This window comes from Mustelus asterias, unplaced genomic scaffold (genome assembly GCF_964213995.1).
Source record: "Mustelus asterias unplaced genomic scaffold, sMusAst1.hap1.1 HAP1_SCAFFOLD_1789, whole genome shotgun sequence".
Taxonomy (NCBI): Eukaryota; Metazoa; Chordata; class Chondrichthyes; order Carcharhiniformes; family Triakidae; genus Mustelus; species Mustelus asterias.
The window spans coordinates 45109-70769 of NW_027591734.1; the positions used below are offsets into that span (position 1 = coordinate 45109).

The following is a 25661-nucleotide window of genomic DNA, read 5'->3' on the forward strand; positions in this document are numbered from 1 at the left end:
CTGCAATAAAACTTACGCAATGTGAAGGAGTGATTAATGTTTAAACTCTTATTGCTTCATAAAGTTTGCCTCTGATCACTTTATTCTCTCACTTCCTCAGAGTGCAGACATAAGAAAGTTACACTTGCTGCGCTTTGTCAATGTTGGGGCCTCTGCTCAAATCCAACAGCCTCCGAGGCCTAACAATCAGTCCCAAGCCTGGGACTGGATTTCGCAGCGGCTGGAATGTACGTCCACGACAGTCCTTCATCCCTGGTGTACCCAGCAAACTGTACCACCAACAGACTGCCCGGGCTAAAGGGTTAATATTTCGACAGGTAAGACATTAGATTTGGGTCAACAGAAACTCAGAGAGACAAAAACCCTCTGACAGTGCAGCACTCCCTCAGCACTGACCCTCTGACAGTGCGGCACTCCCTCAGCACTGACCCTCTGACAGTGCGGCACTCCCTCAGTACTGACTCTCTGACAGTGCGGCACTCCCTCAGTACTGACCCTCTGACAGTGCAGCACTCCCTCAGTACTGACCCTCTGACAGTGCGGCACTCCCTCAGCACTGACCCTCTGACAGTGCGGCACTCCCTCAGCACTGACCCTCTGACAGTGCAGCACTCCCTCAGCACTGACCCTCTGACAGTGCAGCACTCCCTCAGTACTGACTCTCTGACAGTGCGGCACTCCCTCAGTACTGACCCTCTGACAGTGCGGCACTCCCTCAGTACTGACTCTCTGACAGTGCGGCACTCCCTCAGTACTGACCCTCTGACAGTGCGGCACTCCCTCAGCACTGACCCTCTGACAGTGCGACACTCCCTCAGCACTGACCCTCTGACAGTGCAGCACTCCCTCAGCACTGACCCTCTGACAGTGCAGCACTCCCTCAGTACTGACCCTCTGACAGTGCGGCACACCCTCAGTACTGACTCTCTGACAGTGCGGCACTCCCTCAGCACTGACCCTCTGACAGTGCAGCACTCCCTCAGTACTGACCCTCTGACAGTGCGGCACACCCTCAGTACTGACTCTCTGACAGTGCAGCACTCCCTCAGTACTGACCCTCTGACAGTGCAGCACTCCCTCAGTACTGACTCTCTGACAGTGCGGCACTCCCTCAGTACTGACCCTCTGACAGTGCGGCACTCCCTCAGTACTGACTCTCTGACAGTGCGGCACTCCCTCAGTACTGACCCTCTGACAGTGCGGCACTCCCTCAGCACTGACCCTCTGACAGTGCGACACTCCCTCAGCACTGACCCTCTGACAGTGCAGCACTCCCTCAGTACTGACCCTCTGACAGTGTGGCACTCCCTCAGTAACTGACCCTCTGACAGTGCGGCACTCCCTCAGTACTGACCCTCTGACAGTGCAGCACTCCCTCAGTACTGACCCTCTGACAGTGCAGCATTCCCTCAGTACTGACTCTCTGACAGTGCGGCACTCCCTCAGTACTGACCCTCTGACAGTGCAGCACTCCCTCAGTACTGACCCTCTGACAGTGCAGCACTCCCTCAGCACTGACCCTCTGACAGTGCAGCATTCCCTCAGTACTGACCCTCTGACAGTGCGGCACTCCCTCAGTACTGTCCCTCTGACAGTGCGGCACTCCCTCAGTACTGTCCCTCTGACAGTGCAGCACTCCCTTACACATACACAAAAAAACTCACAGTCACAAACATGTGCACACACTCGTGAACATATACGCACTCATGCGCACACTCGCATGCGCGCACACACACATGCTCACAACACACGCTGAGACATGCTCTCTCTCTCACACACTCTCTCACTCAGACACTCTCTCACACACTCTCTCTCTCACATACTCTCACACACACACTCTCTCACACACACACTCTCTCTCTCACACACACTCTCTCTCTCACACACACACTCTCTCTCTCACACACACACACTCTCACTCTCTCACACACCACACTCTCTCTCTCTCACACACACACTCTCTCTCTCACACACACACTCTCTCTCTCACACACACTCTCTCTCTCACACACACACTCTCTCTCTCACACACACACTCTCTCTCTCACACACACACTCTCTCTCTCTCACACACACTCTCTCTCTCACACACACACTCTCTCTCTCACACACACACTCTCTCTCTCACACACACACTCTCTCTCTCTCACACACACTCTCTCTCTCTCACACACACTCTCTCTCTCTCACACACACTCTCTCTCTCTCACACACACTCTCTCTCTCTCACACACCACACTCTCTCTCTCTCACACACACACTCTCCCACTCACACACACTCTCTCTCTCTCACACACACTCTCTCTCTCTCACACACACTCTCTCTCTCTCTCACACTCTCTCTCTCACACACACACTCTCTCTCTCACGCACACACTCTCTCTCTCTCTCTCACACGAACTCTCTCTCACAACTGAATGACTCACAATTTTTCTTTCCGAATTTTTTCAGCTCTTTGAGAAGATCAGCTGCACCTACACGTACATCCTGGCAGACCCCCACAGCAAGGAGGCTGTGATTATAGATCCTGTCATTGATGAAGTGAATCGCGATGTTCAATTAATTCAGCAGCTGGGACTAAAACTGCTCTACGCAGGTATGCTCCCTCGACACTGTCCCCATCAAACACTCCCAGGTCAGGTACAGCACGGGGTTAGATTACAGAGTAAAGCTCCCTCGACACTGTCCCCATCAAACACGCCCAGGTCAGGTACAGCACGGGGTTAGATACAGAGTAAAGCTCCCTCTGCACTGTCCCCATCAAACACGCCCAGGACAGGTACAGCACGGGGTTAGATTACAGAGTAAAGCTCCCTCTACACTGTCCCCCATCAAACACTCCCAGGACAGGTACAGCACGGGGTTAGATACAGAGTAAAGCTCCCTCTGCACTGTCCCCATCAAACACGCCCAGGACAGGTACAGCACGGGGTTAGATACAGAGTAAAGCTCCCTCTACACTGTCCCCCATCAAACACTCCCAGGACAGGTACAGCACGGGGTCAGATACAGAGTAAAGCTCCCTCTACACTGTCCCCCATCAAACACTCCCAGGACAGGTACAGCACGGGGTTAGATTACAGAGTAAAGCTCCCTCTACACTGTCCCCCATCAAACACTCCCAGGACAGGTACAGCACGGGGTTAGATACAGAGTAAAGCTCCCTCTGCACTGTCCCCATCAAACACTCCCAGGACAGGTACAGCACGGGGTTAGATACAGAGTAAAGCTCCCTCTACACTGTCCCCATCAAACACTCCCAGGACAGGTACAGCACGGGGTTAGATACAGAATAAAGCTCCCTCTACACTGTCCCCATCAAACACTCCCAGGACAGGTACAGCACGGGGTTAGATACAGAGTAAAGCTCCCTCTACACTGTCCCCCATCAAACACTCCCAGGACAGGTACAGCACGGGGTTAGATACAGAGTAAAGCTCCCTCTACACTGTCCCCATCAAACACGCCCAGGACAGGTACAGCACGGGGTCAGATACAGAGTAAAGCTCCCTCTACACTGTCCCCCATCAAACACTCCCAGGACAGGTACAGCACGGGGTTAGATTACAGAGTAAAGCTCCCTCTACACTGTCCCCATCAAACACTCCCAGGACAGGTACAGCACGGAGTTAGATTACAGAGTAAAGCTCCCTCTACACTGTCCCCCATCAAACACTCCCAGTACAGGTACAGCACGGGGTTAGATACAGAGTAAAGCTCCCTCTGCACTGTCCCCCATCAAACACTCCCAGGACAGGTACAGCACGGGGTTAGATACAGAGTAAAGCTCCCTCTAGACTGTCCCCATTCCCCATGGGGGCGAGTCTCACAGGAGGAAGGCCCATTCAGCCCCTCGAGCCTGTCCCACCAGTCTATCAGATCCTGGCTGCTCTGTATCGGAACTCCATCTCCCCGCCTCAGTTCCGTAACCTTCAACCTCCTTAACCCGACAAGAAATGGACCAATCTCAGTTGTGAAAACTCCAATTGGCTCCTCGTGGCCACGACAGGATTTTCTGGGGTGGGAGAAAGTTCCCTTTGTGTGAGGAAGTGCTTTCTGGCATTCCCACCCTGCAAGGATGTCCTGTCTCTGAGTTTAGGATCACGCACCCCCCCCCCACCCCACCCCACCGCACCCCCCCCCGCCCCCCGGCCTTGTTCTGGAATCTTCCATCCCCCCACCCCGCTCCCGCCAGAGGAAATAGTTTCTCCCCAATCGATCCGATCGAATCCTTTACTCATCTGAAACCCCGTGATTAGATCACCCCGGAATCTTCCGGACTGGAGGGGGACACGAGCCCAGTCTGTGTGAACCTGTCCTCGGAGTTTTAACCCTTTCAGTCCCGGGATTGTTCTGGTGAATCTGCTCCACTCCTCCTGTCAGGGACAATAACTCCTTCCTGAGGGACGAGGGGGGGGGGAGGGAGCCGGAACTCTGTAAATAAATCAGAGAAGGTGCGGGGTCGTGGGGAGGGGTGGCAGCGGGCGGGGAGCAGTTGGGACGTACGTTGTTGCTGAGATCGGGAACTCAGTGAGAGGCGGAACTGTCAGCAGGAGGAACGTATCTGGACATGAATCCCCGAGATCCGTCTGGGACACTGATCCCTTGAAACGCGGCCGAGAAGCCAGTATTCCTGAGAGGAAAAACCCCCTCGTCTGGATGCCAATTCCATAAGGATTGGAATTCCCCACTCACGAGGCCTGTTGTCACCATTAACCCCCTCCTGCCCTCCATTTCAGCACTAACCCACTCCCCTCAACTCCCTCCCTCCCCGATGGAGGGTGACTCTTGCTTGGGGACGGGGGTTGCGAGGGCGGTGGGCTTTACACTTGCTGCCCACACCCCTTCCATGCCAGTATATCCACTTTCCCCGTGGCATGGCTGTGAGGCAGCAGTGCTAACCACTGTGCCACTATGCTGCCTGTGACTGATCTGATGTGGTAATCCTCAACTCCACTTTCCCGCCTTATCCCCTCGATTAGGGTTGGCACGGTGGCACAGTGATTAGCACGGCTGCCTCACAGCGCCAGGGACCCGGGTTCAATCCCTGGCTCGGGTCACTGTCTGTATGGAGTCTGCACGTTCTTCCCATGTCTACGTGGGTTTCCTCCGGGTGCTCCGGTTTCCTCCCACAGTCCAAAGATGTGCGGTGGATTGGCCATGCTAAATTTCCTCTTAGTGTCAGGGGGACTAGCTAGGGTAAATGCATGGGGTTATGGGGAGAGGGCCTGGGTGGGATTGCGGACGGTGCAGACTCGATGGGCCGAACGGCCTCTTTCTGCACTGTTGGGATTCTATGATTCCCTTCCTGATTAAATATCTGTCTATCTCAGCCTTGAACATTAATGACCCAGCCTCTACAGCCCCCTGCGGGAAAGAATTCCACAGATTCACTCCCCTCTGAGAGAAGAAATTCCTCCTCATCTCTATCTTCAATGGGCCCCCTCACTCTGAGATTATTCCCTCTGGTCCCAGACTCTCCCACACGGGGAAACAACCTCTCAGCATCGACCCTGTCAAACCCCCTGAGAATCCGATATGTCTCAATAAGATCGCCTCTCATTCTTCTAAACTCCAACGAGTACAGGCCCAACCTATCCAACCTCTCCTCATCAGAAAATCCCTCCCTACCCTCCAATGCTGCTAAATCTTTCCTTCAGTGAGGGCACTAAAACTCTTCACAATTTAGCATGGTCAATCCCCCCAACCTGCACATCTTTGGACACTGAGGGACAATTTGGCATTGCTAATCCCCCAACCCGCACATCTTTGGACTGTGGGAGGAAACCGGAGCACCCGGAGGAAACCCACGCAGACACGGGGAGAACGTGCAGACTCCACACAGACAGTGCCCCGAGGCTGGAATTGAACCCGGGTCCCTGGCGCTGAGAGGCAGCAGCGCTAACCCGCTGTGCCACCGTGCCGCCCAACTCCACTTTCCCGCCTTATCCCCTCGATTAGCGGTGGCACGATGACGCAGTGATTAGCACTGCTGCCTCACAGCGCCAGGAACGCGGGTTCGATTCCTGGCTTGAGTCACTGTCCGTGTGGAGACTGCACGTTTTCCCCGAGTCCCTGACCCTTTGAGGCAGAATGCGAACCACTGTGCGGCCCATTATATATATTAAAAGATCCCATGTTCACTATTTGGAAGAAGAGCAGGGGTGGGTGAGGGGGGGTGGGGGTTCTCCTCGGTATTTTACACAGAGGGTGGTGGGGGCCTGGAATGTACTGCCAAGCAAGGTGATTGAGGCGGACACGCTGGGATCGTTTAAGACTTATCGAGATAGCCACATGAACAGACTGGGAATAGAGGGATACAAACGAATGGTCTAGTTGGGCACTTGAGCAGCGCAGGCTTGGAGGGCTGAAGGGCCTGTTCATGTGCTGTGTTGTTCTTTGTTCTTTGTTTACCAGGCTGATTCCGGGGATGGCGGGACTGATGTATGAGGAGAGATTGACTCGGTGAGGATTGTTTTCACTGGAGTTCAGACGAATGAGGAGGGAATCTCATAGAGACTTATAAAATTCTAACAGGACAAGACAGGGTAGATGCAGGGAGGATATTTCCGATAGTGGGGGTGGTGTGGTGAACCATCGTTGGTTCCCACTGGATAGTGCTGAGCCAGGGGCTGGCCAGTACTACAAGGATGTACATATGTTACTGTTGGGTTGTGCTATTGTTGCTGTTGGGGTTAGGGTGGGGTTGTTACACCTTTGTATTGTAGTGTTGTGGTACATCCCAGTCGGGCTCCGCCTCCTGGGAGAGGTATAAGAGTCCCTGCTCTGGCCGGGACCCCTTCAGTCTGGGATAGTGTATATAATTACTGGCTGCTTCATTACAGTGAATAAAAGCCTTTCATTTACCGAGCATCAGGCCTCGTGTTTGAGTAGCGCATCAGGGGTGTCCAGAACCAGGGGTTACAGTCTGAGGATTCGGTGTGGACCATTTAGGACGGAGATGAGGAAACATTTCTTCACCCAGAGAGTGGTGAGCCTGTGGAATTAATTACCACAGGAAGTAGTTGATACCAAAACATTGAAGAGGCGGCTGGATATAGCACTTGGGGCGAATGGGATCAAAGGTTATGGGGTGAAAGCAGGATTAGGTTATTGAGTTGGACGATCAGCCATGATCGTAATGAATGGCGGAGCAGGCTCGAAGGGCCGAATGGCCTCCTCCTGCTCCTATCTTCTATGTTTCTATGGAGTTGAGTCCTTTGGTTAGAGAAATTAAAACTCCCAGTCTTGTAAGTTCTAATAGTCCTCATGACACACCCAGAACAGTTTGAAGTTTGCAGACGACACAAAGATAAGTGGAAAAGCGAATCGTGTGGAGGACGGAGAAGATCTGCAGAGAGATTTGGACAGGCTGAGTGAGTGGGCGAGGATATGGCAAATGGAGTATAACGTTGATAAATGCAAGGTTATACACTTTGGAGGAAATAATAACAAATGGGATTATTATCTCAATGGAAACAAATTAAAACATGCTACCGTGCAAAGGGACCTGGGGGTCCTTGTGCATGAGACGCAAAAGCCCAGTCTGCAGGTACAACAGGTGATCAAGAAGGCAAATGGGATGTTGGCCTATATTGCGAGGGGGATAGAATATAAAAGCAGGGATGTCTTGATGCACCTGTACAGGGCATTGGTGAGGCCGCAGCTGGAATACTGTGTGCAGTATTGGTCCCCTTATATGAGGAAGGATATATTGGCATTGGAGGGAGTGCAGAGAAGGTTCACCAGGTTGATACCGGAGATGAGGGGTTTGGATTATGAGGAGAGGCTGAGGAGATTGGGTTTGTACTCATTGGAGTTTAGAAGGATGAGGGGGGATCTTATGGAGACTTATAAGATAATGCGGGGGCTGGATAGGGTGGAGGCGGAGAGATTCTTTCCACTTCGTAAGGAAGTTAAAACTAGAGGACACAGCCTCAAAATAAAGGGGGGTCGGTTTAAGACAGAGTTGAGGAGGAACTTCTTCTCCCAGAGGGTGGTGAATCTCTGGAATTCTCTGCCCACTGAGGTGGTGGAGGCTACCTCGCTGAATATGTTTAAAGCGCGGATGGATGGATTCCTGATCGGTAAGGGAATTAAGGGTTATGGGGATCAGGCGGGTAAGTGGTACTGATCCACGTCAGATCAGCCATGATCTTATTGAATGGCGGGGCAGGCTCGAGGGGCTAGATGGCCTACTCCTGCTCCTATTTCTTATGTTCTTATGTTCTTAAGTCAGAACCTCCTCATCTCAGTTTAAAGGAGCGTCCCTTCACTCTAGTCTCTCCCACAGAGTGGACAATCTACCCAGACCTCTCAGTATTCTGTAAGCTTCAATTAGTCCCCCCCCCGCTTATCTTTCTAAAAACTCCACCGAGTGCAGAGCCAGACTCCTCAACCATTCCTCACATGACAAGCTCTTCAGCTAAGGCTGTGAGCTACAGAGAACAAAAACCTCTTAAAAGGTACACGAACATCAAATTATGGGCAGCACGGTGGCACAGTGGTTAGCACTGCTGCCTCACAGCGCCAGGGACCCGGGTTCAATTCCCGGCTTGGGTCACTGTCTGTGTGGAGTCTGCTCCTCGTGTCTGCGTGGGTTTCCTCCGGGTGCTCCAGTTTCCTCCTACAGTCCAAAGATGTGTGGGTTAGGTTGATTGGCCATGTTAAATTGACCCTAGTGTCAGGGGGATTAGCAAGGTAAATGTGGGGTTACAGGGTTAGGGCCAGGGTGGGATTGTGGTCGGTGCAGACTCGATGGGCCGAATGGCCTCCTTCTGTACTGTAGGGATTCTATGATTCAACTTATAAACTCCTGACCCCTAGTTCTGGACTCCCCCACCATCGGGAACATTCTTTCTGAAGCTACCCTATTGAACCCTGTTAGAAATTTATACGTTTCTACGAGATCCCCTCTCACTCTTCTAAACTCCAGTGAATATAATCCTAACGAGCCGGCTTAGTCTCTCCTCATATGACAGAGCTGTCATACCAGGAATCAGGTGATATTGTTGGTTATATTAAGCTGTTATTTCCCAGGGAGTGCCGTTCAATAGGGTCTTAACTTTCTCAATGCGAGCTGAACCCTCTCCCGAACCAGCATCCCTGTGGTTTGACCGCTTTGTCCAAACTGTTTGCCAACGCCCCCTTCCCGCGCCCTCAATTCCCACCCCGATGTAAAACCGGATCTGCCTAAATCAGCCCCCAACCCCTCACTGGCCGGGTCCAGCATTTATTGCCCATCCCTCATTGCCCCTTGGGAAGGTGGCGGGTGAGCCGCCATCTTGGACCCCGCTGCAGTCCCTGAGGTGTAGGTACACCCACAGTGCTGTTAGGGAGGGAGTTCCAGGATTTTGACCCCAGCGACAGTGAAGGAACGGCCGATATATTCCCAAGTCGGGATGGTGAGTGACTCGGAGGGGAACCTCCAGGTGGTGCTGTTCCCAGGTATCTGCTGTCCTTGTCCTTCTGGATGGCAGTGGTTGTGGGTTTGGAAGGAGCTGCCTAAGGAACCTTGGTGAGTTGCTGCAGTGCATCTTGTAGATGGTACACACGGCTGCCACTGTGCGTCGGTGTGGAGGGAGTGAATGTTTGTGGATGGGGGTGTGTTAATGTTTGTCCTTAGATGGCGTTTAGTTTGGAGTTATTATGTGAGCCACACTCATCCCCACAGTGCAGAGTACTGCATTAATCCCCTCCCAATGTCCAGTGTACCTACAGCTGTACTTTGGGCTGTCTGCAATAAAACTTACGCAATGTGAAGGAGTGATTAATGTTTAAACTCTTATTGCTTCATAAAGTTTGCCTCTGATCACTTTATTCTCTCACTTCCTCAGAGTGCAGACATAAGAAAGTTACACTTGCTGCGCTTTGTCAATGTTGGGGCCTCTGCTCAAATCCAACAGCCTCCGAGGCCTAACAATCAGTCCCAAGCCTGGGACTGGATTTCGCAGCGGCTGGAATGTACGTCCACGACAGTCCTTCATCCCTGGTGTACCCAGCAAACTGTACCACCAACAGACTGCCCGGGCTAAAGGGTTAATATTTCGACAGGTAAGACATTAGATTTGGGTCAACAGAAACTCAGAGAGACAAAAACCCTCTGACAGTGCAGCACTCCCTCAGCACTGACCCTCTGACAGTGCGGCACTCCCTCAGCACTGACCCTCTGACAGTGCGGCACTCCCTCAGTACTGACTCTCTGACAGTGCGGCACTCCCTCAGTACTGACCCTCTGACAGTGCGGCACTCCCTCAGTACTGACCCTCTGACAGTGCGGCACTCCCTCAGCACTGACCCTCTGACAGTGCGGCACTCCCTCAGCACTGACCCTCTGACAGTGCAGCACTCCCTCAGCACTGACCCTCTGACAGTGCAGCACTCCCTCAGTACTGACTCTCTGACAGTGCGGCACTCCCTCAGTACTGACCCTCTGACAGTGCAGCACTCCCTCAGTACTGACCCTCTGACAGTGCAGCACTCCCTCAGCACTGACCCTCTGACAGTGCGGCACTCCCTCAGCACTGACCCTCTGACAGTGCGGCACTCCCTCAGCACTGACCCTCTGACAGTGCAGCACTCCCTCAGTACTGACTCTCTGACAGTGCGGCACTCCCTCAGTACTGACCCTCTGACAGTGCAGCGCTCCCTCAGTAACTGACCCTCTGACAGTGCGGCACTCCCTCAGTACTGAACCTCTGACAGTGCAGCACTCCCTCAGTACTGACCCTCTGACAGTGTGGCACTCCCTCAGTAACTGACCCTCTGACAGTGCGGCACTCCCTCAGTACTGACCCTCTGACAGTGCGGCACTCCCTCAGTACTGACCCTCTGACAGTGCGGCACTCCCTCAGTACTGACCCTCTGACAGTGCAGCACTCCCTCAGTACTGACCCTCTGACAGTGCGGCACTCCCTCAGTGCTGACCCTCTGACAGTGCAGCACTCCCTCAGTACTGACCCTCTGACAGTGCAGCACTCCCTCAGTACTGACCCTCTGACAGTGCGACACTCCCTCAGTACTGACCCTCTGACAGTGCGGCACTCCCTCAGCACTGACCCTCTGACAGTGCGGCACTCCCTCAGTACTGACCCTCTGACAGTGCAGCACTCCCTCAGTACTGACCCTCTGACAGTGCGGCACTCCCTCAGTACTGACCCTCTGACAGTGCGGCACTCCCTCAGTACTGACCCTCTGACAGTGCGGCACTCCCTCAGCACTGACCCTCTGACAGTGCAGCACTCCCTTACACATACACAAAAAAACTCACAGTCACAAACATGTGCACACACTCGTGAACATATACGCACTCATGCGCACACTCGCATGCGCGCACACACACATGCTCACAACACACGCTGAGACATGCTCTCTCTCTCACACACTCTCTCACTCACACACTCTCTCACACACACACTCTCTCACACACACACTCTCACACACACACACTCTCTCACTCACACACTCTCTCACACACACACTCTCACACACACACACTCTCTCACTCACACACTCTCTCACACACACACTCTCTCACACACACACTCTCTCACTCACACACTCTCTCACACACACACTCTCTCACACACACACACTCTCACACACACACACTCTCACACTCTCTCTCTCACACACACACACTCTCTCTCTCACACACACACTCTCTCTCTCACACACACACACTCTCTCTCTCTCACACACACTCTCTCTCTCTCACACACACTCTCTCTCTCTCACACACACTCTCTCTCTCTCTCACACTCTCTCTCTCACACACACACTCTCTCTCTCACGCACACACTCTCTCTCTCTCTCTCACACGAACTCTCTCTCACAACTGAATGACTCACAATTTTTCTTTCCGAATTTTTTCAGCTTTTTGAGAAGATCAGCTGCACCTACACGTACATCCTGGCAGACCCCCACAGCAAGGAGGCTGTGATTATAGATCCTGTCATTGATGAAGTGAATCGCGATGTTCAATTAATTCAGCAGCTGGGACTAAAACTGCTCTACGCAGGTATGCTCCCTCGACACTGTCCCCATCAAACACGCCCAGGTCAGGTACAGCACAGGGTTAGATACAGAGTAAAGCTCCCTCTGCACTGTCCCCATCAAACACGCCCAGGACAGGTACAGCACGGGGTTAGATTACAGAGTAAAGCTCCCTCTACACTGTCCCCCATCAAACACTCCCAGGACAGATACAGCACGGGGTTAGATACAGAGTAAAGCTCCCTCTACACTGTCTCCATCAAACACTCCCAGGACAGGTACAGCACGGGGTTAGATACAGAGTAAAGCTCCCTCTGCACTGTCCCCATCAAACACGCCCAGGACAGGTACAGCACGGGGTTAGATACAGAGTAAAGCTCCCTCTACACTGTCCCCATCAAACACTCCCAGGACAGGGACAGCACGGGGTTAGATACAGAGTAAAGCTCCCTCTACACTGTCCCCCATCAAACACTCCCAGGACAGGTACAGCACGGGGTTAGATACAGAGTAAAGCTCCCTCTACACTGTCCCCCATCAAACACTCCCAGGACAGGTACAGCATGGGGTTAGATACAGAGTAAAGCTCCCTCTGCACTGTCCCCATCAAACACGCCCAGGACAGGTACAGCACGGGGTCAGATACAGAGTAAAGCTCCCTCTACACTGTCCCCCATCAAACACTCCCAGGACAGGTACAGCACGGGGTTAGATACAGAGTAAAGCTCCCTCTAGACTGTCCCCATTCCCCATGGGGGCGAGTCTCACAGGAGGAAGGCCCATTCAGCCCCTCGAGCCTGTCCCACCAGTCTATCAGATCCTGGCTGCTCTGTATCGGAACTCCATCTCCCCGCCTCAGTTCCGTAACCTTCAACCTCCTTAACCCGACAAGAAATGGACCAATCTCAGTTGTGAAAACTCCAATTGGCTCCTCGTGGCCACGACAGGATTTTCTGGGGTGGGAGAAAGTTCCCTTTGTGTGAGGAAGTGCTTTCTGGCATTCCCACCCTGCAAGGATGTCCTGTCTCTGAGTTTAGGATCACGCACCCCCCCCCACCCCACCCCACCGCACCCCCCCCCCCTCCCCCCCCCGGCCTTGTTCTGGAATCTTCCATCCCCCCACCCCGCTCCCGCCAGAGGAAATAGTTTCTCCCCAATCGATCCGATCGAATCCTTTACTCATCTGAAACCCCGTGATTAGATCACCCCGGAATCTTCCGGACTGGAGGGGGACACGAGCCCAGTCTGTGTGAACCTGTCCTCGGAGTTTTAACCCTTTCAGTCCCGGGATTGTTCTGGTGAATCTGCTCCACTCCTCCTGTCAGGGACAATAACTCCTTCCTGAGGGACGAGGGGGGGGGGGGAGGGAGCCGGAACTCTGTAAATAAATCAGAGAAGGTGCGGGGTCGTGGGGAGGGGTGGCAGCGGGCGGGGAGCAGTTGGGACGGACGTTGTTGCTGAGATCGGGAACTCAGTGAGAGGCGGAACTGTCAGCAGGAGGAACGTATCTGGACATGAATCCCCGAGATCCGTCTGGGACACTGATCCCTTGAAACGCGGCCGAGAAGCCAGTATTCCTGAGAGGAAAAACCCCCTCGTCTGGATGCCAATTCCATAAGGATTGGAATTCCCCACTCACGAGGCCTGTTGTCACCATTAACCCCCTCCTGCCCTCCATTTCAGCACTAACCCACTCCCCTCAACTCCCTCCCCGATGGAGGGTGACTCTTGCTTGGGGACGGGGGTTGCGAGGGCGGTGGGCTTTACACTTGCTGCCCACACCCCTTCCATGCCAGTATACCCACTTTCCCCGTGGCATGGCCCACAGCCTCAAGTGTAGTGGGGGCGGGTGTGGAAAGAGGTGACCCCTCCCCCCCCCCCCCCCCAACCAAATGTTTACCTGCGCGTACCCCACCCCCAACTATATGACAACCCCCTTCCCCCCTCGAAACCGCCCCAGAGATCACCCCACCCAAACCTCATTAGACCCTAACATGGCCATTCAGCCCATCGAGCCTGGCCCTGCCATTCAATGGGATTAAAGTTTATTTATTCGTGTCACAAGTAGGCTGACATTAACACTGCAATGAAGTTATTGTGAAAATCCCCTAGTCGCCACACTCCGGCGCCTGTTCGGGTACACTGAGGGTGAATTTAGCATGGCCAGTGCACCTAACCAGCACGTCTTTCAGACTGTGGGAGGAAACCGGAGCACCCGGAGGAAACCCACGCAGACACGGGGAGAACATGCAGAGTCCACACAGACAGTGACCCGAGGCCGAAATTGAACCCGGGACCCTGGCACTGTGAGGCAGCAGTGCTAACCACTGTGACACTATGCTGCCTGTGACTGATCTGATGTGGTAATCCTCAACTCCACTTTCCCGCCTTATCCCCTCGATTAGGGTCGGCACGGTGGTATAGTGATTAGCACGGCTGCCTCACAGCGCCAGGGACCCGGGTTCAATCCCTGACTCGGGTCACTGTCTGTATGGAGTCTGCACCTTCTCCCCATGTCTACGTGGGTTTCCTCCGGGTGCTCCGGTTTCCTCCCACATTCCAAAGATGTGCGGTGGATTGGCCATGCTAAATTTCCTCTTAGTGTCAGGGGGACTAGCTAGGGTAAATGCATGGGGTTATGGGGAGAGGGCCTGGGTGGGATTGCGGACGGTGCAGACTCGATGGGCCGAACGGCCTCTTTCTGCACTGTTGGGATTCTATGATTCCCTTACTGATTAAATATCTGTGTATCTCAGCCTTGAACATTAATGACCCAGCCTCTACAGCCCCCTGCGGGAAAGAATTCCACAGATTCACTCCCCTCTGAGAGAAGAAATTCCTCCTCATCTCTATCTTCAATGGACCCCCTTACTCTGAGATTATTCCCTCTGGTCCCTGACTCTCCCACACGGGGAAACAACCTCTCAGCATCGACCCTGTCAAACCCCCTGAGAATCCGATATGTCTCAATAAGGTCGCTTCTCATTCTTCTAAACTCCAACGAGTACAGGCCCAACCTATCCAACCTCTCCTCATCAGAAAATCCCTCCCTCCCCTCCAATGCTGCTATATCTTTCCTTCAGTGAGGGCACTAAAACTCTTCACAATTTAGCATGGTCAATCCCCCCAACCTGCACATCTTTGGACACTGAGGGACAATTTGGCATTGCTAATCCCCCAACCCGCACATCTTTGGACTGTGGGAGGAAACCGGAGCACCCGGAGGAAACCCACGCAGACACGGGGAGAACGTGCAGACTCCACACAGACAGTGCCCCAAGGCTGGAATTGAACCCGGGTCCCTGGCACTGAGAGGCAGCAGCGCTAACCCGCTGTGCCACCGTGCCGCCCAACTCCACTTTCCCGCCTTATCCCCTCGATTAGCGGTGGCACGATGACGCAGTGATTAGCACTGCTGCCTCACAGCGCCAGGAACGCGGGTTCGATTCCTGGCTTGAGTCACTGTCCGTGTGGAGACTGCACATTTCTCCCGAGTCCCTGACCCTTTGAGGCAGAATGCGAACCACTGTGCGGCCCATTATATATATTAAAAGATCCCATGGTCACTATTTGGAAGAAGAGCAGGGGTGGGTGAGGGGGGGTGGGGGTTCTCCTGGGTGTCCTGGGGTCAATATTTATCCCTCAACCATCATCAAGAAAAAAAACAGATGATCTGGGTCATTGTCACATTGCTGTTTGCTTGTGGGATCTTGCTGTGCATGAAGAACCAGCGGCGTTCCCTGCACTACGACAGTGACCACATTTCCCAAACACAAAAGATGTGCCTGATTGAAGGGTTTTGAGGAGGTGGCAGGCGTTAGAAAAATGCAGGATGGTGGCATCGGAGGAAGTTCAGAGGTGGGTCACCAGATTGATTCCGGGGATGAAAGAGTTGACGTACGAGGAGAGATTAAACTGGGTTGATACTTGCTGGAGTTTAGGAGGATGAGAGGGGGATCTGATCGAGGGATATAAAATAATAAAAGGGATTGATAAAGTAAACGTGGACCAAACGTTTCCCGTTGTGAGACAGTCTCGAACAAGAGGTCACAGGTATCGGTTGTGAGGCGGTAGATTTAAAACTGATGAGGAGGAACTACTTCTCGCAGAGGGTGGTGAATTTGTGGAACTCACTGCCCCATAACGCGGTGGGGTCTGAATCGTTGAATGGTTTCAGGAAGGAGATAGATATATTTCTAATAAAAAAGGGATTAAGGGGATATCCAGAATTAGGGGTCACAGTCTGAGGATTCGCTGTGGACCATTTAGGATGGAGATGAGGAGACATTTCTTCACCCAAAGAATAGTTGGTGCCAAAACATTGAATGTATTCAAGATTCGGCTGGATAGGGCACTTGGGGCGAATGGGATCAGAGGTTATGGGGGAAAAGCAGGATTAGGCTATTGAGTTGGACGATCAGCCATGATTGTAATGAATGGTGGAGCAGGCTCGAAGGGCCGAATGGCCTCCTCCTGCTCCTATGTTTCTGTGTGGGGATTTGAGACCAGGGAGGGATCAGCCATGATCCTGATTGAATGGCGGAGTGGGTTCAAAGGGCTGAATTTGCCAACTTCTGTTCCTAATTCCGACATTCCTCTGATTGGATCCGTAATCCAATTGCTTTTTCCTTGAAGTGCCTGTCCCGCCAATCCTGGATTGGGTGGAGATTCACCTGACTGATCACATTGTGTCGCTCCCCCTCCCTGCAGCCAATACGCACTGCCACGCTGATCATGTGACTGGTACCGGAGTCTTGAAGAAGATTCTGCCTGGATGCCGGAGTGTTATCGCAAAGGATATTGGAGCCCTGGCCGACATTCACATCCAGGATGGCAGCACCATCAACTTTGGCGACTTTGTGAGTAAGATGGAGAGTAATTCCCGCACCGAGACAGGCCATTCCGCCCATCTGCTCCCTGCTGTTGTTTCGGCTCCACACCAGCCTCCTCCCCACCCCCCTCCTGATCCCCACCCATCGCCATCTCCTTCTATTCCTTTCTCCTGAGGAATTCACGCTGGTTTATCAGTGGGAGTTCAGAGAAGAATCGGCCACACTCTGTGCACTGCTGAGTGCACTCGTGTGAATATCAGCGGGGCCTATTCCCGCTGGAGAGGCCGGCAGCTTAGCGCTGAGTGGGCCAGTGTGCATGCGCCCATCTGTCAGAGCGGAGATCAGCGCGTGTGCAGTAGCCCCGCACTGCCGGCCTCCCGATTGCTGGCCAGCCCCCCGCAACGCCAGCCCTCTGACCGCCCCCCCCCCCCAACAGCCCGATCATTGGCCCCCTGACCATTCCCGACCCCCTGATCTCCAGCCCCGATTCCCCCCCCCGACAGTTACACTGCCAACCCCGCCCCCACAGGGCCGACCCCCGCCTCCTAGGCCTCACCCCCTTGGCACTACCCGATGGGCAGTACCAAGGTGCCCCCTGGCATTGGCACTTGGCCCCTTGGGCACCGCCAGGGTGCCCATGCCCAGGGGGCACCACCACCCCCGCCACCCGACCCCCTGGGGGGGCTCTGATTGTCCCCCCTTCAATCCAGCGGGGTCAGGCCGCTCCCTGTTAGTGGGGCCTATTCCAAACCCCGCTGGACTGAACCACTCCTGGCGAGCGGGGGGGGGGCGGGGGGGGGCGGGGGGGAGAGGCCTGCGTACCCGGAGAATTCAGTCCCGGCTCGCTAATTGTATTTAAAATATATTTAAATCTTTATTGAAATGGTTTCCGCGCCTCCCTGCCGATTTCCGTCACGGAGCTGACGCCGCTGGAAATCCGGCGCTGGGAGACGCTATCGGGGCGGGACGCCCAGCGTGAATCCCGTGGATCAGACACCATGAGATTCTCCAGGGAGAATCCCCCCACCCCGACAATACTGGACACAGTGCTGCAAGTGTGGGCGAACCATTAAGGAAGGCTGTGGCGTAGTGGTATTGTTACTGGACGTGTAATTCGGTTCCAGGGTAACGCTCCAGGGAACCTGGTTCAAATCCCACCAAAGCGCATGGCAATGCCCAAGGAGCCAAGTGCCAATGCCAGTTACTTGGATTTCCAGCATCCATTTATCATTATGGGAATGGGAAGTGTGTCATAAATGAGCAGGAAAGTGAGAATTCGGTCCTTGGAGAAGGATGGGATTGGGAATGCTGACTCCATTTCTCTGCTTTGCCCGTCCCCTGTCCAGTATCTCGAGGCTCGTTCCACGCCTGGACACACAGACGGATGTCTCACCTACGTCCTGAATGACAAATCCATGGCCTTCACTGGAGACGCTCTCCTCATTCGAGGTTGTGGACGTACGGATTTCCAGTCAGGTAAACCCCTCCATCCCGCTGACCCCTCCATCCCGCTGACCCCTCCATCCCGCTCACCCCTCCATCCCGCTCACCCTGACACCCAACCTCCCAAGATAAATACTTTCCACATTCTCCCCACTCCCCGTGGGAGCGAGTCCCACATTCTCCCCACTCCCCGTGGGAGCGAGTCCCACATTCTCTCCATTCCCCGTGGGAGCTAGTCCCACATTCTCCCCACTCCCCGTGGGAGCGAGTCCCACATTCTCCCCACTCCCCGTGGGAGCGAGTCCCACATTCTCCCCACTCCCCGTGGGAGCGAGTCCCACATTCTCCCCACTCCCCGTGGGAGCGAGTCCCACATTCTCCCCACTCCCCGTGGGAGCGAGTCCCACATTCTCCCCACTCCCCGTGGGAGCGAGTCCCACATTCTCCCCACTCCCCGTGGGAGCGAGTCCCACATTCTCCCCACTCCCCGTGGGAGCGAGTCCCACATTCTCCCCACTCCCCGTGGGAGCGAGTCCCACATTCTCCCCACTCCCCGTGGGAGCGGGTCCCACATTCCCCCCACTCCCCGTGGGAGCGAGTCCCACATTCTCCCCACTCCCCGTGGGAGCGAGTCCCACATTCTCCCCACTCCCCGTGGGAGCGAGTCCCACATTCTCCCCACTCCCCGTGGGAGCGAGTCCCACATTCTCCCCACTCCCCGTGGGAGCGAGTCCCACATTCTCCCCACTCCCCGTGGGAGCGAGTCCCACATTCTCCCCACTCCCCCTGGGAGCGAGTCCCACATTCTCCCCACTCCCCCTGGGAGCGAGTCCCACATTCTCCCCACTCCCCGTGGGAGCGAGTCCCACATTCTCCCCACTCCCCGTGGGAGCGAGTCCCACATTCTCCCCACTCCCCCTGGGAGCGAGTCCCACATTCTCCCCACTCCCCGTGGGAGCGAGTCCCACATTCTCCCCACTCCCCGTGGGAGCGAGTCCCACATTCTCCCCACTCCCCGTGGGAGCGAGTCCCACATTCTCCCCACTCCCCGTGGGAGCGAGTCCCACATTCTCCCCACTCCCCGGGTAAAGACGTTTCTCCTGAATTCTCCCTTGGGTTTATTCGCGACTGTCGCATGTCGTTGTCAAACCTCCCTCTGTTCTGCATTCCCCCACTTCCGCACTTGTCAAACTCGGAAACATCTCGACAGCTGGCCTATCGAAAGCCGATCATAAATGTAAAGGCTTGTTTAAACTCCTCCCCCCTCTGCAATTCTTCTCGCTCGTCCCGTTCCACGACTCATTCCCGATTGTCTCTCCAGGTTGTCCGAGAACACTGTACAATTCCGTGCACAGCCGAATCTTCACGCTCCCGGGAGATTGCATGCTGTACCCAGCTCACGATTATACAGGTTAGTGAAGGACACACTCCACCCTCACCCATAACGGCCATCCATTCCATGCAGGGAGAGGGGCTTATGCCGGTGGGGGTCAGGGGTGTTTGGGGGGTGCTGTCTGGGGCAATGATAACATATTCTTTGTTTAAAGTTTTCTAAATAGCAGTTTTTGAAGTTCATTTATTAGTCACAAGTAGGATTACATTAACACTGCAATGAAGTTACTGTGAAAATCCCTTGGTCGCTACACTCCGGCGCCTGTTCAGATACACTGAGGGAGAATTTAGCATGGCCAATGCACCTAACCAGCACGTCTTTCGGAGTGTGGGAGGAAACCGGAGCACCCGGAGGAAACCCACGCAGACATGGGGAGAATGTGCAAACTCCGCACAGACAGTGACCCAAGCCGGGATCGAACCCGGGTCCCTGGCGCTGTGAGGCAGCAGTGCTAACCACTGCGCCACCCACATCACAGCCTCCATATCTTACCTAGGCCCACTCCCCTCCGCTCTATCACCCATAATCCCGCACATTTACCATGGCCAATCACCCTAACCTACACATCTTTTTACACTAAGGGGCAATTTAGCATGGCCAATCCACCCTAACCTGTACATCTTTCGACTGTGGGAGGAAACCGGAGCACCCGGAGGAAACCCACGCAGACATCGATTAAAGAGGAATGAACAGGTTTATATATCAATAAATTGCACACTTTTTATCAGGTACAACAAAGATAGGTCCGAGGGTTTACCAGACAGACCACTCAGTATATAGAGCACCGTTTTCAGCCATCCGTTCCTACAAAGTTCTGATTTCCCTCAGGTAGAATTCCGACTCCTTTCCTTCCAAGCTTGAGCATCATCCCCGACGGCAGCTCCCAATCAGAGTCCATGTGTACAATCTTTGGTCAGAGTCTAAACCTACAAATGGTGAAGCCAGGGTCAGAAGATAATATTTGACCGGTCACCTTTCAGACAAAACCACCCCCAAAATTCAAACAAACCACCTATTTCATCACATGATAGTAAAAATCTTCCCTCCCATCAAGAGTTCCTCTGGATGAATCCCAGTTCCGGTTGTCCCTTTTGCCTCACATTTTCCGGTGTTTTTTTTCCCCCTGTTTTAAATCCCGGAATTCACATTTGGAATGGAAAACCATTCAGGGTTCCCAGTCATCGAAGGAGATGCCCTCTTTCCCCAACTATCCCCCGTGAACCATGCCATTGGCAAGGTAGGTATACTGCCAGGGGGGGGGAGGCAAATAACAAAGAACAATAGAGCACAGGAACAGGCCTTTCAACCCACCAAGTCTGTGCCGACACAGATGTCTCTCCAATCTAATATTTTCTTGCATCTACGTGGTCCATATCCCTCTATGCCATGCCAATTCATGTATCTATCCAGATGCCTACTGAGGCAGGTGGCACAGTGACTGGCACTGATGCCTCATAGTGCAAGCGACTTAGGTCACTGTCTGTGAGGAGTTTGCACATTCTTCCCGTGTCTGCGTGGGTTTCCCCCGGGTGCTCTGCTTTCCTCCGACACTCCAAAGATGTGTAGGTTAGGTGGATTGGCCATGCAAAATTGCCCCTTGGTGTCCAAAGATGTGCAGGTTAGGTGCATTAGCCATGGTAAATTGTCCCTTTGTGTCCAAAGATGTGCGGGTTAGGTGGATTGGCCATGCTAAATTGCCCCTTGGTGTCCAAAGATGTGCAGGTTAGGTGGATTGGCCGTGCTAAATTGCCCCTTAATGTCCAAAGGTGTGTAGGTTAGGTGGATTGGCCGTGCTAAATTGCCCCTTAATGTCCAAAGGTGTGTAGGTTAGGTGGATTGGCCGTGCTAAATTGCCCCTTAATGTCCAAAGGTGTGTAGGTTAGGTGGATTGGCTATGCTAAACTGTCCCTTAGTGTCCAATGATGTGCGGGTTAGATGGATTAGCAATGGGAAGTGTGTAGGGGTACAGGGATAGGGTGGGGGAAGAGGCCCTGTCAGAGATACTCTGTCAGAGAGTCGGCGCAGACTTGATGGGTCGAATGGCCTCTCCTGCATTGTAAGGATTCTATGAGTGTGGGCAATGAATGTGAAGACCCCTTCCCCCCTCGACCCACCCTGACCCCCAGCGAGAGTCACCCTCCATCTGGAGGGAGTTGAGAGAAGAGGGTTAATGCTGAAATGGAGGGCAGGAGGGGGTTAATGGTGACTAAAGGCCTTGCGAGTGGGGAATTCCAATCCGTAGGGAATTGGCGTCCAGACGAGGGGGTTTTTCCTCTCAGGGATACTGGCTTCTCGGCCGGGTTTCTGGAACTGCGATCAGTGTCCCTGACGGATCTCGGGAATTCATGTCCAGACACATTCCACTGCTGACGGTTCTGCCTTTCACTCAGTTCCCGATCTCAGCAACAATGTCCGTCCCAACTCCACCCCCTCTCCCTCCTGATTTATTTATAGTGTTCTGGACCCCCCCCCCCCCCCCCGCCGTCCCTCAGGAAGGAGATATTGTCCCTGTCGGCTGGGGGGAGGGGGAGGTGGGGCCAGAACGATCCCGGGACTGAAAGGGTTAAACTCGGAGGACAGGGTCACACAGACTGGGCTCGTGTCCCCCTCCAGTCCGGAAGATTCCGGGGTGATTTCATCGAGGAGTTTGAGATGGTTAAAGGATTCGATTGGATCGATGGAGAGAAACTATTTCCTCCGATGGGGGGGATGGAAGATTGGAAGGTTCCAGAACAAGGCCGAATGGATCTGAAACTCAGAGCCAGGACGTCCTTGCGGCGGGGGGGGAGGATGGGGGGGGGGGGGGGGGGGGGGGTGGGGAGGGGGGGGGGGGGGATGTCAGGAAGCAGTTCCTCACACAAAGGGAATTCTAGAATTTTCTCCCACCCCAGAAAATTCTGTTGCGGCCGGGAGGAGTCAGTTGGATATTTCACAACTGAAATTGGTCCAGTTATTTGTTGGGTTCAGGGGGGGGTGAAAGGTGATGGAACCGAGGCGGGGAGATGGAGTTCCGCAACAGAGCAGCCAGGATCTGATAGACTGGTGGGCCAAGCTCGAGGGGCTGAATGGCCTTCCCTGTTCCTGTGTTACAGGCTCGAGGGGGGTTGAATGGGGCCTCCTCCTGTTCCTGTGTAACAGGCTCGAGGGGGGCTGAATGGGGCCTCCTCCTGTTCCTGTGTAACAGGCTCAAGGGGGGCTGAATGGGGCCTCCTCCTGTTCCTGTGTAACAGGCTCAAGGGGGGCTGAATGGGGCCTCCTCCTGTTCCTGTGTAACAGGCTCGAGGGGCTGAATGGGGCCTCCTCCTGCTCTGAGTGTGACTGTTGTTGTTTTTGTGCAGGTCGGACGGTGACGACTGTGGAAGAGGAGAAGAAATTCAACCCACGTCTCACCAAACCGCTGGCAGAGTTCATTGACCTGATGAACAATCTGAATCTCCCAAAGCCTGCGCAGATTGGTGAGAACCCAAGCCACATCATCGCATTCCCCAAAACAGATAATTATCCCTCTGCATTCAACCCCCTCCCCCCCGCAACTCAGAATGCCCCAAAGCGTTTCCCTGCCAATGAGGGACTTGTTTTGAGGTGCTGTTAACTGTTGTAATGTCGGAAATGCAGCAGCCATTTTGCGCACAGCAAGATCCCACAGACAGCAATGTGATAATGACCCAACTCATCTGATTTTTTTCAGTGATTGAGGGATATATATTGGCCCCAGGGCACTGAGGAGATCTCACCCCCACCCCCCACCCTTCTTCCAAAGTGACCATGGGATCTTTCACAACCACCCAGAGAGAGGAGACGGAGCCTCGGTTTAATGTCTCATCCTGAAAGACGGCATCTCTGACAGTGCGGCGCTCCCTCAGTACTGATCCTCTGACAGTGCGGCACTCCCTCAGTACTGATCCTCTGACAGTGCGGCACTCCCTCAGTACTGACCCTCTGACTGGGCCGCACTCCCTCAGCACTGACCCTCTGGCAGTGCAGCACTCCCTCAGTACTGACCCTCTGACAGTGCAGCACTCCCTCAGTACTGACCCTCTGACAGTGCAGCACTCCCCCTCAATACTGACCCTCTGACAGTGCGGCACTCCCTCAGTACTGACCCTCTGACAGTGCAGCACTCCCTCAATACTGACCATCTGACAGTGTAGCACTCCCTTAGCACTGACCCTCTGGCAGTGCGGCGCTCCCTCAGTACTGACCCTCTGACAGTGCGGCACTCCCTCAGTACTGACCCTCTGACAGTGCGGCACTCCCTCAGTACTGACCCTCTGACAGTGCGGCACTTCCTCAGTACTGACCCTCTGACAGTGTGGCACTCCCTCAGTACTGACCCTCTGACAGTGCGACACTCCCTCAGTACTGACCCTCTGATAGTGCGGCACTCCCTCAGTACTGACACTCTGACAGTGCGGCACTCCCTCAGTACTGACCCTCTGACAGTGTAGCACTCCCTCAGTACTGACCCTCTGACAGTGCGGCACTCCCTCAGTACTGACCCTCTGACAGTGCAGCACTCCCTCAGTACTGACCCTCTGACAGTGCGGCACTCCCTCAGTACTGGTTAATCTTTGCTCTTCCTCTCTCACACATACAGACGTGGCTATTCCGGCCAATCTCCAATGTGGAATCCAGGATGATCCAGTTGCAACGGGGCCCTAGGAGGCACAACAGGACTCTGATCTGTGTGGTCTCAGCGACCAATCTCTTTCAGCTGCTGTACACGAGGATGAGCTGTCTTCGGCGTCAATGCCCACAGAAGTCAAATGTCAAACTGTGTGTGAGCTGTGTCAATTCCGATTCAAAACTACTCTTCCCTGAAGATGGGGCCAGTTTATGAATCTCTCTCCAATCTCACTCCTGTACTCCAAACACAGAGTACCAAATTCAGAATACCTTCAACATGCTTCAATTGTGAAATAAAATCATCCAAGATCAGATTATATGGAATTGAATCTCCCTCCCTATCAAACACTAACAGGACAGGTACAGCACGGGGTTAGATACAGAGTAAAGCCCACTCTGCACTGTCCCCATCAAACACTCCCAGGACAGGTACAGCACGGGGTTAGATACAGAGTAAAGCTCCCTCTACACTGTCCCCCATCAAACACTCCCAGGACGGGTACAGCACGGGGTTAGATACAGAGTAAAGCTCCCTCTACACTGTCACCACCAAACACTCCCAGGACAGGTACAGCAAGGGGTTGGATACAGAGTAAAGCTCCCTCTACACTGTCCCCCATCAAACACTCCCAGGACAAGTACAGCACGGGGTTAGATACAGAGTAAAGCTCCCTCTACACTGTCCCGATCAAACACTCCCAGGACAGGTACAGCACGGGGTTAGATACAGAGTTAAGCTCCCTCTACACTGTCCCCCATCAAACACTCCCAGGACAGGTACAGCACGGGGTTAGATACAGAGTAAAGCTCCCTCTACACTGTCCCCCATCAAACACTCCCAGGACAGGTACAGCACGGGGTTAGATACAGAGTAAAGCTCCCTCTACACTGTCCCCCATCAAACACTCCCAGGACAGGTACAGCACGGGGTTAGATACAGAGTAAAGCTCCCTCTACACTGTCGCCCATCAAACACTCCCAGGACAGGTGCAGCACGGGGTTAGATACAAAGTAAAGCTCCCTCTACACTGTCCCCCATCAAACACTCCCAGGACAGGTACAGCACGGGGATAGATACAGAGTAAAGCTCCCTCTACACTGTCCCCCATCAAACACTCCCAGGACAGGTACAGCACGGGGTTAGATACAGAGTAAAGCTCCCTCTACACTGTCCCCCATCAAACACTCCCAGGACAGGTACAGCACGGGGTTAGATACAGAGTAAAGCTCCCTCTACACTGTCCCCATCAAACACTCCCAGGACAGGTACAGCACGGGGTTAGATACAAAGTAAAGCTCCCTCTACACTGTCCCCCATCAAACACTCCCAGGACAGGTACAGCACGGTGTTAGATACAGAGTAAAGCTCCCTC

General features: G+C 53.9%; 1 protein-coding gene across 2 annotated transcripts; it reads left to right on the top strand.

The window, feature by feature from the left end:
- Positions 1–100: 100 nt before the first annotated feature.
- Positions 101–24604, top strand: LOC144488703 (persulfide dioxygenase ETHE1, mitochondrial-like). Of its 2 annotated transcripts, XM_078206792.1 has the most exons (9): positions 101–317; positions 2452–2596; positions 9837–10053; positions 11875–12019; positions 16705–16853; positions 18173–18302; positions 19591–19680; positions 23001–23117; positions 24260–24604. In XM_078206792.1, the coding sequence occupies exons 3-9, from the start codon at positions 9877–9879 to the stop codon at positions 24322–24324; spliced, it is 873 nt and encodes a 290-aa protein (XP_078062918.1). In that variant the 5' UTR covers positions 101–317; positions 2452–2596; positions 9837–9876; the 3' UTR covers positions 24325–24604. The 2 variants fall into 2 exon arrangements, with proteins under 2 accessions (XP_078062918.1, XP_078062919.1); XM_078206793.1 differs by lacking the exons at positions 101–317; positions 2452–2596 and adding an exon at positions 9446–9517.
- Positions 24605–25661: the final 1057 nt, after the last annotated feature.